The sequence below is a fragment of the Schistocerca nitens genome, chromosome 11 (assembly GCF_023898315.1).
Source record: "Schistocerca nitens isolate TAMUIC-IGC-003100 chromosome 11, iqSchNite1.1, whole genome shotgun sequence".
NCBI classification, from domain to species: domain Eukaryota; kingdom Metazoa; phylum Arthropoda; class Insecta; order Orthoptera; family Acrididae; genus Schistocerca; species Schistocerca nitens.
The window spans coordinates 188,417,305-188,430,043 of NC_064624.1; the positions used below are offsets into that span (position 1 = coordinate 188,417,305).

Consider the following 12,739-nt stretch of genomic DNA (forward strand, 5'->3'; position numbering starts at 1 on the left):
ATGTAGATATCTGCTTGGCAGATATCATAAATTATGGAATGAGTCTTTCTTTCCTATTTTTAACTACTGACAGGTGGCGGATGAACACTGGCTGTTCAAAACCGATGAAGCCATTGTGAAATGTTCCTGCGATTATCTCATTTTATATCAGAAAGGTCACTCCCATTCATGACAAGTCTGTGAAAGACAACTACACAACTGAAATGTTCCATCACACTGAGGCCACCACAACGGACTTACCACTACCAGCATACTGCCGTGACGATCCGAGTGTCGGCGTCTCGTGGTCGCTGTCTTCCGACCACGCCGACTCTGCACTCGGAGAGGAAGCACGGAGCCGGTCTATGCGGGCGAGAAGTTGTTCGACGGTCGGCGTGCGCCCGACGGAAGAGCTCCGTCGCCTCGCCTCAGGTGCACTGTGCGGCACAGGCACAGTCACAGTCACGGCCGCAGGTGTCGCCACCGGTCTGCCGGCTCCGCCCCCCCTGCCGCCCCGGCGGGACGGTTGCGACGGGGCGGGTACCGGCGGCGGGAGGTGGAGCAGGGACGCGTGCTGGCGGCAGTAGCCGCGGTGTGCCGGGAGGGAAGCCCGCGAGCACCGGTAGCCGCCGGAGTTGACGTGGCGGCAAGACATGGCGGGGCAGTCCTACTGTCTGCAAGACGAACGATCCAACTTAGTTCTGTTTCAAACCACTGCACACTATTCACATTTGCAATTACACTCTATAAACTCTTAAAGTAATACAAGATGTACAACTTTGCTACCGCCATTTGCCAATAGGTAACCAATGGTAAGCAGCGGTTGAAAGAAACAGATAGCAGACGTCAGGAGCTCAGACCTCAGTCACCATAACCTCATTCGAACATTAGTTGGTTTGTACCCAAGTCATAAAGTTGTTCTCGATTGAAAATGTCAGTTTACGAGCCTAATTCTCGTTATTTGCGGGAGGTGTTACTGTTTTGTTTCAATATGAAGAAAGCAGCGGCCGAGTCTCATCGAATGCTCTCAAGTACGTATGGTAAGGATGCTATTAGTGAAAGAACGTGTCGTGAGTGGTTTCAGTGCTTCAAGAACGGTGACTTTAATGTCGTAGAACGGCATAGTGGTGGAAGAGAGAAAGTTTTCGAAGATGCAGAACGGGAGACATTGCCGAGAGAAGACTCGTGTCAAACCCGAGGAGGATTGGCACGATTAGTGGGAGTGACATAGCAAGCCATTTCAGAAAGTCTCAACGCTATGGGTACGATTCAGAAAGAAGGAACTTGGGTTCCGTGTGAGCTGAAACCAAGAGACGTTGAACGGCACTTGTGTTTTTGTGAACAGTTGCTTCAGAGGCAAAAACGGAAGGGATTTCTGCATCTCATTGTGACCAGAGATGAAATGTGGGTTCATTACGATAAACCTAAATGCAAAAAATCATGGGGATATCCTGGCCATGCTTCCACATCGCCGGTCAAACCGAATATTCACGGCTCTAGGATTATGCTCTGCATTTGGTGGGACCAGCTCGGCGACATGTACTGTGAGGTGTTGAAACCAAGTGAAAAAATCACAGATGCTTGTTATCAAACACAATTAATGCGTTTGAGCAGAGCATTAAAAGATAAATGGTCACAATACAGCAAGAGGCACGATGAAGTGATTTTGCAACACAACACTCGACCCCGTGTTGCAAAAAGAGTTCAAAACGTACTTGGAAATTTTAAAATGGCGAGTCTTACCCCGCCCGCCGTATTCTCCAGACATGGCTCCCTCTGACTATCACCTGTTTAGATCAGTGGCACACGGCCTGGCTGACCAACACTTCCGATCTCATGAAGAAGTCACAAATTGGATCGATTTGTGAATCGCTTCAAAAGATGAACAATTTTTTCGACACGGTATTCGTACACTGCCCGAAAGATGGGTGAAAGTAGTGGCTAGTGACGGAAAATACTTTGAATGATACATGTGTAACCAATTTGTTTCATTAAAGCCTCAAATGTTGGGGAAAAAATGGCAGAAGCAAAGTTGTACACATTGTAATCTAATAGGCAATTAAAAATCAGTATGGGAATTTTGTTATTTCTCCTGTTTCATACCTCAAAATGAAGCAACTCCCACACACTCAACATACACAGTTTTCAAACTGTGTACGTTGAACTCGAGGGAGTTACTTCAACGCAATGTTTCGAACAAAAGAAATCAGGAAAATTCATCGATATACGTCTTGGCATATTGGCGACAAAATGAAGGTCCTTGCATAACAACAGGAAGGTCTCATGATGAAGCTCTGACTTCAAAATCTACATTGGCATAGTAAAAATGCTTATAAGATCATGTACAGTTCTTATTATTAATTTTTCTCTGAAGAATATTGGACATATTGAAGCAGCCCTTAGTTCTTCCTCTTCTTCTTCTTCTTCTTCTTCTTCTTCTTCATTTTTCCAATAGGCATTATTTGAGAGTTTTTGAGGAGGGCCATTAAGAAAAGACAAGAAAGAGTGCAGTAGCTGTCCCATAATGCAATGTTACATGACTACATTTTAGGAGTGTCTGCAATGAAACTTTTAATAAATGTTTTACTACTACACTTTACAAGAGTTCATCATAAGACTCTTAAGGTAATGCAAAGCTGTCCTAAAAATTAAGGTTGTTTTCAACACAGCAGGGCTTTACTCAATTGAAATGGTATGCCCCTTGCCTACCTCTGAATTTTGAATTGATTGACCCAGTGTGTTAACAGGGGAACTCGAAATAGCAGGGCAGCTTGGTAGTTTTCAACATGAGGTTGAAGCTCACCCTCGTGTCTGTGTTTACTAACAAAGAAATTTGTTTTTGGATAGGTTTCATCAAGAGCAAACAATTTTCTTCTTCTTCTATACCCAGACATGTTTCACTTAAGTTACAGCAGCAGTTGTTTTGTTTTTTTTTTTTTTTTTTTTATTCTTCTTCTTACGAGATTAACAGGAAAGAACTGCTTTTTACTGTCTGTACATACAGAATTTAAGTTTTTAAGTAAGGTATTCACAAACTGAAACAGAAAACTTTTTATATTTTGTTGGCACACAGTTGGTTTCTGCACTCTGCAGTGTAACTGTCATCCTATTACAGTTTGCAATCCGCCACAGCAGAGAACTTTATATACAAAACTTAGCCTGAAATGTTAAACTGTTATGGTTTACATTATTTTATTCTGTGTTAAAGATAGTGTGTTTGCACAGAACCTAATAATTGAAGAAAACTACTAAATATGAATAACCACAGTAGAAGGAAAAGAAATAATAAACAAATGTACAGAACTCTGCAACTGAACTCTGTTCTCTGCTCTCCAAGAACGATCAAGTGACCAAAAAACACGCACATGCACACCGCTTGTCTGTGTTCTTAACTAATACTTCAGACAAAGCATTTTAAATTTGACTGTTATAACAGACATTATTTTATGGACACACTGTACTTCACACGTATGTATGATAGGAGACAGCTACATTCAAAGATCACTGCTCCTATACCGCTTATCTGTGTTCTTAACCAATACTTCAGACAAAGCATTTTAATTTTACATAGACCACACATGCACGCGTGTGCATATTCTCTACTGTTGCAGGTGACATACTGCGAAGTACAGAAAATTACACACACTACAGGATGGGTTGACAAGGTACAAGAAAATTCTGTTTCAATTTGTAAATACTTCACTTGAAAACTGACATTCTGTGTGTACAGACAGCGAAAAGCAATTTTTTCTTGTTAAAAACAGTATTATGAAAAGGCCAGATTGCTACTCACTGCAACCTAACCTTTTTCTTGTTAATTTCAAAGACATTAACCTGACAGAAGCAAATAAAAAACCAACTGTTGCTGTAACTTCAACAAAATGTGTGTAAGAAAGAAAAAAGAATTGTGTTTGCTTAAGGTGGAACCTATCCAAAAAAAATTCATTCGTATTTTTCATTCTTTCACGTCTTGCTCCGTAAATGTCATCACTAAGAAAAATCTTTCAAGAATGTGGAATGAGTCAGGTTATACATCAATAGGCAGAGAAAGCTGTTACCGGCATTGAGTCACAGAGAAGCACAATGAGAAAAATAATCGAAATATTTAAGCTTCCAGGGAAAATTTCACTAGGATATAACTTTGACTGCATCTGACATGAATAACAAACTGCTAGGGTGTGTGTGGGGTTGAGGAGGCAGTATGGGGTGGGAATGGTGAGAGATAGTAGGGTAGGGCTGGGGGAAGATGCTAGTGCCATCTGTGGGAAAGTGCAGAGGTGAGCTGGGGACAGTATAGAGCTGCTGGGTGCAGTGTTGGGTGGCTGTGTGGGGGTGGGGGAGGGAGGAAGTAGAGAAGAGGGAGGGTCTTACAGGTGCATCAGCAGGATGTGTGTATACTGTAGCCAGAGCACTGAAAGGGATATGCAAATGAAGGACAGGGGCTAGTAATTATGGGAAATACTTCAGAATATAGGATGTCCACAAAAGAATATCCCAGTTACAAATGACAATAGTATCACCTGTAAGCATTGTAAACTGTTGATTCAAGGTCACAGTTAAGGAGTAACTCAAACAGTTATAAATAAGTGCTTCTATGAATACTGATTTTCATTTTCCCACTTGCAGCACCACACTAACAAAATGGAGATTGCCAAGCATAACACATTTTGTGTTCTGCAGTTTGCTAAGAGCAAACTGTAATTTCAGTTCAATGTGCATTTTGTTTAAAGTTTAAATTGTGACCCCCACCAGGTAAAAACGTTTGTCAGTCGTATAGTCAATTCCAAATGACCGAATGCATGTAACCGGAAAAGCACAGGACAACTGAAAGTGTCTGAAGAGGATGTTGATCGTGTCAGAGCATCTTACTGAAAGCTAGTCTTGAAATTCAGTTGCCAGAGATGACAGTGTGGACAGTTTTAAGAAAATGTTTTCACATGCATCCATACTGGTTACCACTGGTATACACTTTGAAGCCAGATGACTATGTTGTATATTAAGTGACAAGCTGCGGCGGGAAGATGACGGGGAACACCCACAATGTTCATATCTGGAGAACAGATTATCATCTGGCTTATCAGGCTATGTTGCAACAATGGCTCTCTCCCCTATTAGAAGGTGAACATGAGAACTTTATTTGGCACCAAGATGGAGCTCCTCCCCATCGACATCTCTCTCTATGACAGTGGTCGAATATCGAAGTCTGTGACCACTGCACCGGTTGTAATGGTAAGTACGACACAGAGCCCCTTTCTACTGGGCTCTGCGTTCACCTGACTACACGCCGTGTGATTCTTTTCCTCTTCGAGGCTTCACAAAAGAATGTCTATGGTCCACCACTACTTAATGATTTGCCAGAGTTGAGATATAGAACTGAAGAAGCTATTGCTGTCATTACTCCGGACTTGTTAACCAATGCTAGGGAAGAATTGCATTTCAGGTTGAATGTGTGCTGTACAACTAGAAGAGCTCAATCTCATGTACAATTTGTTGCAAATAGTCTAAATTTGACTGTTATAACAGACATTATTTTATGGACACACTGTACTTCACATGTATGTATGATAGGAGACAGCTACATTCAAAGATCACTGCTCCTATACCGCTTATCTGTGTTCTTAACTAATACTTCAAAGTGTTTTAAATTTGACTGTTATAACAGACATTATTTTATGGACACACTGTACTTCACATGTATGTATGATAGGAGACAGCTCATTCAAAGATCACTGCTCCTATACCGCTTATCTGTGTTCTTAACCAATACTTCAGACAAAGCATTTTAATTTTACATAGGCCACTATTAGCTGTCTGTGTAATGGCAAAATTTGCCCAATACAAATATTGAGTTAGGCAGAACTTTCATTCAGGTATACTGTAGGAGTGGCTAATGATTATTCTGTTTTTGTGTTTAAATATAAGGGGATATTTCAGTTTCCTGTCATATGTTGACTGGCAACCTGTTATAGACTTTAGTACCAGAATATAAAACTCCATTCCGAACCCTAGAGGGAGATGCTGGTTTATATGGATATTATTTCTATGTCTGGTATTGGGGTTGTGAACCACTGAGTGAAGCAACCTTCAACTGATGTGGGAAGGTTAACCGGCCCGACATTTGCGTCTGAGGTTCACAAACCCCCACATTTTTGGGAACATTTCAGGGGCAGTGAAAAAGTCAGTGTATGATGTATGCTGATCAGTAACAGAACGCAATTATTTGAAAATATCTGGGCAATTTCTTGTCTGTCCCTCTACTTCTTCCCCTTCAGCCAAAAGCTATCTTCCAGCAGAATGTTGAACCACTGAAATGGAGTTTTCAAGTCTGTGACATTCTGGACCGAATATCTCCACAGTGATGGGTAGGACATGATGGCCACCGCTATCTCAGAACGTAATCCCTCCGGATTTCCTCCTGTTTGGATATGTGAATGACATTGTGTGTGTCTCATCTGTACACTACATTGGACATATCCACAGAAGAGCTGTGGATACAATAGTCTGTCACCCCAGAATATTTGTGTATATACAGGTTGACACACAGCATTGTCTAGACATGTTATGGGTTACAAAAAGAGCCCATGTAGAAGTGTATCATTTTTCTGTACAAAAATTTTTTTGACTTACTATACACAAAACAAAACAAACTGCAGGTATCTATGTCACACATTTTTTCATTTGTAAATCATGAAGGTTACATGGGGACACCCTGCTCTATTGAATAAACTTGTGTACAGAAGCCATTCACTGACGGTTCTACCCACTCCAGAACAAATGATGATACACAGCTATCAAAGGATGTATAAGTAAATAAAGAAGTAACTGAATTTTGCACATAATTCTCATGTACATAACTTACTACAGCGAAAATATTGGACATCGTGTTGAACCATCACTGCCACTGTATCATAATAGGGCTGTAAAGAAATAGTAAATGCAGTGCGTATAGGTGAAATAAGTCACAAAAATATAAAAGCAAATACAACAGTCAGCTCTTCTGGCCAATAAGGAGGATTCTCTTTGTCTGTCCTGACTCTGACTTTGAACACAATGGGGATGGGAAAATAAATGCAGGGACCACAGCTGAAAAAGAAATGCGGTCAAGCATTGACAACGAATAAGCAACAAGAACACCAAAGAGAACAGGATTTAGTATTATCAGTCACCATTGAGTGTTATACAGAAAGTTAAAAACATTTGTGCATAGATACTAAAGAGATTGTTTATGCTGGCTGGTCACTAATTTTGTGTGTTCATTAGGGTGAACAAGTTTGCCCAACACAGTTCATACTATTCATAAAGTTCTAAAGAATTACCACCTTGCTGACTGAAATGCGAGTTATTTTTCAGTTTTTGTACACAAAAATTGTTGGATCCTGAGAAATAACAGTAGCTAGATGGAACAATGGACAGAACTACAGTTCTAAATCATAATTTATTGAAGAACTACAGAACACTTTTGTTTTTGGAGACTGAACAACATCTACATAGGTGTCCGCAAGTGCCAACAATGTAATGCCCAGTTAGTGCTCTCTTTTCACAAGATCCAGAAGGCAGCAGATATGAGAGGTCCAAAGATATTGGAGGCCTTTTTTCCCCTTCTGAAGTGCCTCACATTTGATTCCAAATCAACATACATTAAACAATTTATGTGCTTACTGAAAATCAGAACAGGAAGTCTTCATAGCAAATAGAACTGTGTATGTTTGTCTTAGAAGACGCAAAAATCACAAGTGAAGGTAGTATCTGACATGATTTCAAAGTAGTGCAAAGATGGGCAACTTGCTTTAAACGTTCAGAATGGCAAAACTGTGCAGTCCATAAAACACTAAAATAGGAATCGGCCAACTTCTACAAACATCTGGGTGTAACAGTTTGTAGTGATACAAAACGGAATGATCACATTGGCTTAGCCATGGATAAAGCAGGTAGCACATCAGTTCACTGGTAGAACACTAGGGAAATGAAACCAGTCTACAACGAAGTCTGCTTAGAAAACACTCGTGTGACCTGCCCTATAATATTATTGAAATGTGATAGACCCATAACAAAGAATATTGAACATACACACAGAAGGGCAGCTTGATTGGTCACAGGCTCATTGGAGCACTGGGAGAGAACTACACAGATGCTGAAAAAACTGAACTGGCAGATACTTCAAGTCGGACATAAACTATCCCAAGAAAGCTAACTTACAAAGTTTTATGAGCCAGCTTTAAATTACGATTCTAGGAATATAGTACACACCCCTACAAATTGCAGTAATAGGGATCGTGGGGCTAAGATTACATTAATTACAGCACGCACAGAAGAGTTTAAGCAATCATTCTTTCCCTGTTCCATACATGAAAGAAATGGGAAGAAATTCTAACAACTGGTGCAATGAGAAATTCCCTCCGTAATGCATTTCACAGCACGTACATCTTCATGTTTTCACGGTGCAAAGACTGTTCCATAAAATTTCGGGCATGCAGCAGCATAAATTCAGATTATTCTTCTAATATTTCAGCTGGATACTGTCCAGCCATCTTCATAGTGAGCCAATGTGACTGATGCTCCAGAACTTGCTCCGTCCTTTTAAACCAGAGGACCGAATCACTGCATAAGCTGAATTTATGTGGCTGCATGCCTGAAACTTTATGGAACATTTCACAGCAGTTTGCAGAGTGTGGGTGTAGATTCAGTGTGCTATACTTTAAGGTAGTCGTCATCACTGGAAACTTGTCACAAAACGCTTTGAAATTTGCAGACAATTGTTGTCTGGTGAAAAGACTGCCAACTGACCATAAACAAAAACTTATGTATCAAATTCAGAATTTCAAAAATCACTGAGGAGGGGGGGGGGGGGGGGGGTACAAGGGAAGTGGCAACCAAATGACTGTTGAAGTTGGGATGCAAAATCTGCAAGACTAGAATACATACCATCAGACTTTCAGAAAAATATCATTTGCACCATGGGTGTCCACAGAATTTTTTCCGGGGGGAACTAGACTCTTTAACACTGTCATTTTCTTTATATAAATGAGATGTTCAGTTTTGAGACATGTCACGCCATAAGAATTAAATTTTATAGGTGACACTGAAAACTCATTGTATCCCAGAGAATTCATGGTGGTCCATTCAATATATAAATAAAACTTCTGTACTCCAGATTTCAGGGTAAAAGGGGGGGGGGGGATGCAAGTGCACAAGCTCATGCATCGAAAATGCTGACAAGAATTACACACAAATGAATGGAAAAGTAAACTGAGGTTCTGTTAGATGACGATCAGTATGACTTTAGGAAAGGTAAAAAGTACCATAGATGCATTTCTGACATGGTCGATAATGGAAGCAAGGCTTAAGAAAAATCAAAGACACAATCGTAGGATTTTTTCAGCCTAGAAAAAGTGATTGATAATATAATATGCTACAAGATGTTTGAAATTCTTCAGAAAAATAGGTATAAGCAATAGAGAAAGATGGGTAATACACAATTTGTGCAAGAACCAAGACGGAACAGTATGCGCGGAAGACCTAGAACGAAGTATTCGGACAAAAGAGGGTGTAAGACAGGAATGCAGTCTTTCAACCCTACTCCTTGATCTATACATCAAGGAAGCAATGACGGAAATAAAAGAAAGGTTTATGAGTGGATTAAAATTCAAAGCAAAAGGATATCACAGGTCTGGAGTACGTTTAACCCCTTACCGCATAATGTGCCAGATATGGCACATACCACTTTTCTCTTTGTCAATCTCATATCTGAGAATATATTTCCAAACTGCATGTTGGGACAGATATGGCACACAGTCAAGAGCAGCTGTGCAAGTAGTGTATGCCATCTGTTGGGAGAGTAAGGAATTACGTGTTATGAATCTTTGCTTTGTGTTGCTAGCTGTTTACATCCAAGTTTGGTCACACAAACAGTTGCAATCAGGTACAGTAAACGATTGATTTCAGTGTTTATATTATTTGCAGAGGAATAAGGACATCTGTGGACAGTTATAAAGAGGTAAGTTTATATATTTGTTCATTAGAATACATATAATACTGAAAAATAGGTCTGTGACGGATATGGCACAACATGCAGTCCGGGCCAATCGAGTATGTGGTTGCATTTTACCTAAGGAGGCAGCAATGAAGATGAATGGTCAAGGCAGCATGGAGGAAAAGATAGCAACAGTAGACGGTGTGCAACTGTCAGTAGCCTCCTGGTTTGATAATAAGTAGTCAACACTTTGTCAACTTACGTTGGATGCAAACCAAAAGGCGAGATCAAGAGGCTTTTCAGGGAGGAAAAAGAATATAAAATGGTACCTTGTCCACACTCTGTGATGATCTACAATGACTACATGGGAGGTGTCGATCTATTAGATTCTATGCTAGGATATTATAGAATTCAAATCAGATCAAAGAAATGGTACTTGAAGATATTCTTTCACCTAGTTGACTTGGCATGTGTGAACAGCTGGCTGTTATGGAGAAGAAGAAATACGGACTACATGCCCCTTGTTGCTTTCAAGGTCGCAGTTGCAGAGGCCCTCTGTAAAATTGGGAAATCCTTATCCAAGAAACGTGGTAGGCCAAGCAATGAAATACAAAAACAGCTTGACTGCAAGAAGAAGAGAGGCCCTACAGCAGATCTTCCACAGCGTCAGGTGCGACTGGATGGGATACATCACATGCCTATCTGGCTGGAAAACCGTGGTCGTTGCAAGTATAGAGAATGCAAGGGAAAATCCTATACAGCGTGTATGAAGTGCAGTACAACATTGTGCTTGAATAAGGAGAGAAATTGCTTCATCAAGTTTCATAATGAATAGAGAAAAATGGAAACAGAATGTGTGTTATTTTCTCAAAATGTGTGTATTGTAATGAATAGAAAGTGTAATTGTTTTACATAAATACAGTTCTGCTAGTTCATGTACGTATCTTACTGTGTATTTTCCACATTGTGCATCATCAATCCCAAAACTGGTATCACATGGTATTAGTCGTTACTGCATGCTGTCCCATATATGGCACAAACCCTTAATTCTAAAATAACCGCCCCGACATAAGATTTAGAATTTTTAAAGCATTTTTTATGAAATCAGAACATCGAACATAGCATGTAACATTTTTTTCAGAAAAATAAAAAAAATCATGCAGTAAGGGGTTAATGGTACAGCAGCGAACCACGGACAATTTGGGAAAATGGAAAAGAAGAGAACTGAAGCATTAGAAATGTGGAGCTATATAAGGATGTTGAAAATCTGATGGACTACATGTTGAGTAGAATGTGAGGAAAGCTTTGACAAGAAGTAGTGACAGGATGACAGGACATGTGTTAACGTCTCAGGGAATAACTTAGATGGTACTAGAGGGAGCTGTACAGAGTAAACACTGCAGGAGAACACAGAGACTGGAATAAGTCCTACAAATAAATGAAAATGTTGAGTTTAATTGGCTCTCTGAGATGAAGAGTTGGTACGATTACTGAATCACAATATTTGGTTTACGAGTATGATTAATTGTAATTTTGTGTATAATCTGACTTAAGTACAAGAATTTATATCTGATCTCATGGCCAGTAGATATTCGACAACTTGTTACATGTAATACATGGGTAATGTTATGTTGCATTGCACTGCCATGATGTAATTTTTAGAAAGTCTTGCTATAGGAATAGTTGCATCTGAAGATTAGGCTGGTAGTCCTGATATTGATTATGCTATAAAGACATTAAGAAACCATCCTCGCAGGCTAATTTACTTATTACTTAATTCCAAAAAACATAAGATTTCAGAATGAGATTTTCACTCTGCAGCGGAGTGTGCGCTGATATGAAACTTCCTGGCATATTAAAACTGTGTGCCGGACCGAGACTCGAACTCGGGACCTTTGCCTTTTGTGGGCAAAGGTCCCGAGTTCGAGTGTCGGTCCGGCACACAGTTTTAATCTGCCAGGAAGTTTCAACATAAGATTTGTTGGTGACATGGTAATTCTGTCAGAGAATGTGCTGGACTCAGAAGACTAGTTCAGTGGAACAGACAGTGTCTTGAAAAAAGATTATATAAGGGGCATTCAAAAAGAAACTAGTTGGAGGCATAGTTACAGAAACCATTACCTGTATGTTAGAAGTATTGGCCCCGGCTGTTGAGACACTTGTCCCACTGTGACACAAGGCGGTGAATGGCTGTCTCATAAAATTTCCGGGGCTGCGATGTTAACCAGTTCCGCACGTACAGCTGGACGTCATTCCAAGGTGAATCGTTTGCCCCCTCAGAGCCTTTTTAAGGAGACCAAAAATGGAAAAATCACAGAGAGGTCCGGGCTGTATGGAGAGTGGCAGAGAACATCCCATTTGAATACCTGCAGGAGTGCCTTGACTGTAGGCCATATGAGACTTTTTTACATTGTCGTAGAGCAGAACGACCCCACGGGTGAGATTGCCTGGTTTGTTTTGATTTTATCATTTGGCAAACGGTGGTCAAGATTTGCGAGTAACGCTGGCCATTCACTGTTGTCCCATGCTGCTGGAAGTGAATCAGAAGAGGGACATCTCGGTCATAGAAGAACGTCAGCTCTGAGGGGCAAACGATTCACCTCGGACGACGACGTCCAGCTGTACTTGCGGAACTGGTTAACATCGCAGCCCTGGGAATTTTATGAGACAGCCATTCACTGTCTTGTCACAGTGGGACAAGTGTCTCAACAGCCAGGGTCAATACTTCCAACATACAAGTACTAGTTTATGTAATTATGCCTCTGGCTGATTTCTTTTTGAATGCCCCTT

The 12,739-nt window shown here is 40.5% G+C and overlaps 1 protein-coding gene across 5 annotated transcripts in view; it reads right to left on the reverse strand.

The window, feature by feature from the left end:
• Nucleotides 1-12,739, reverse strand: part of LOC126212830 (treacle protein-like) — a 225,546-nt gene that overhangs the window by 149,434 nt on the left and 63,373 nt on the right. For all 5 annotated transcript variants that reach the window (XM_049940246.1, XM_049940244.1, XM_049940245.1 and 2 more), the window contains exon 2: nt 241-653. In XM_049940246.1, the coding sequence (XP_049796203.1) occupies nt 241-634 (394 nt within the window). In that variant the 5' untranslated portion in view covers nt 635-653. The remainder of the gene's footprint in view (nt 1-240; nt 654-12,739) is intronic.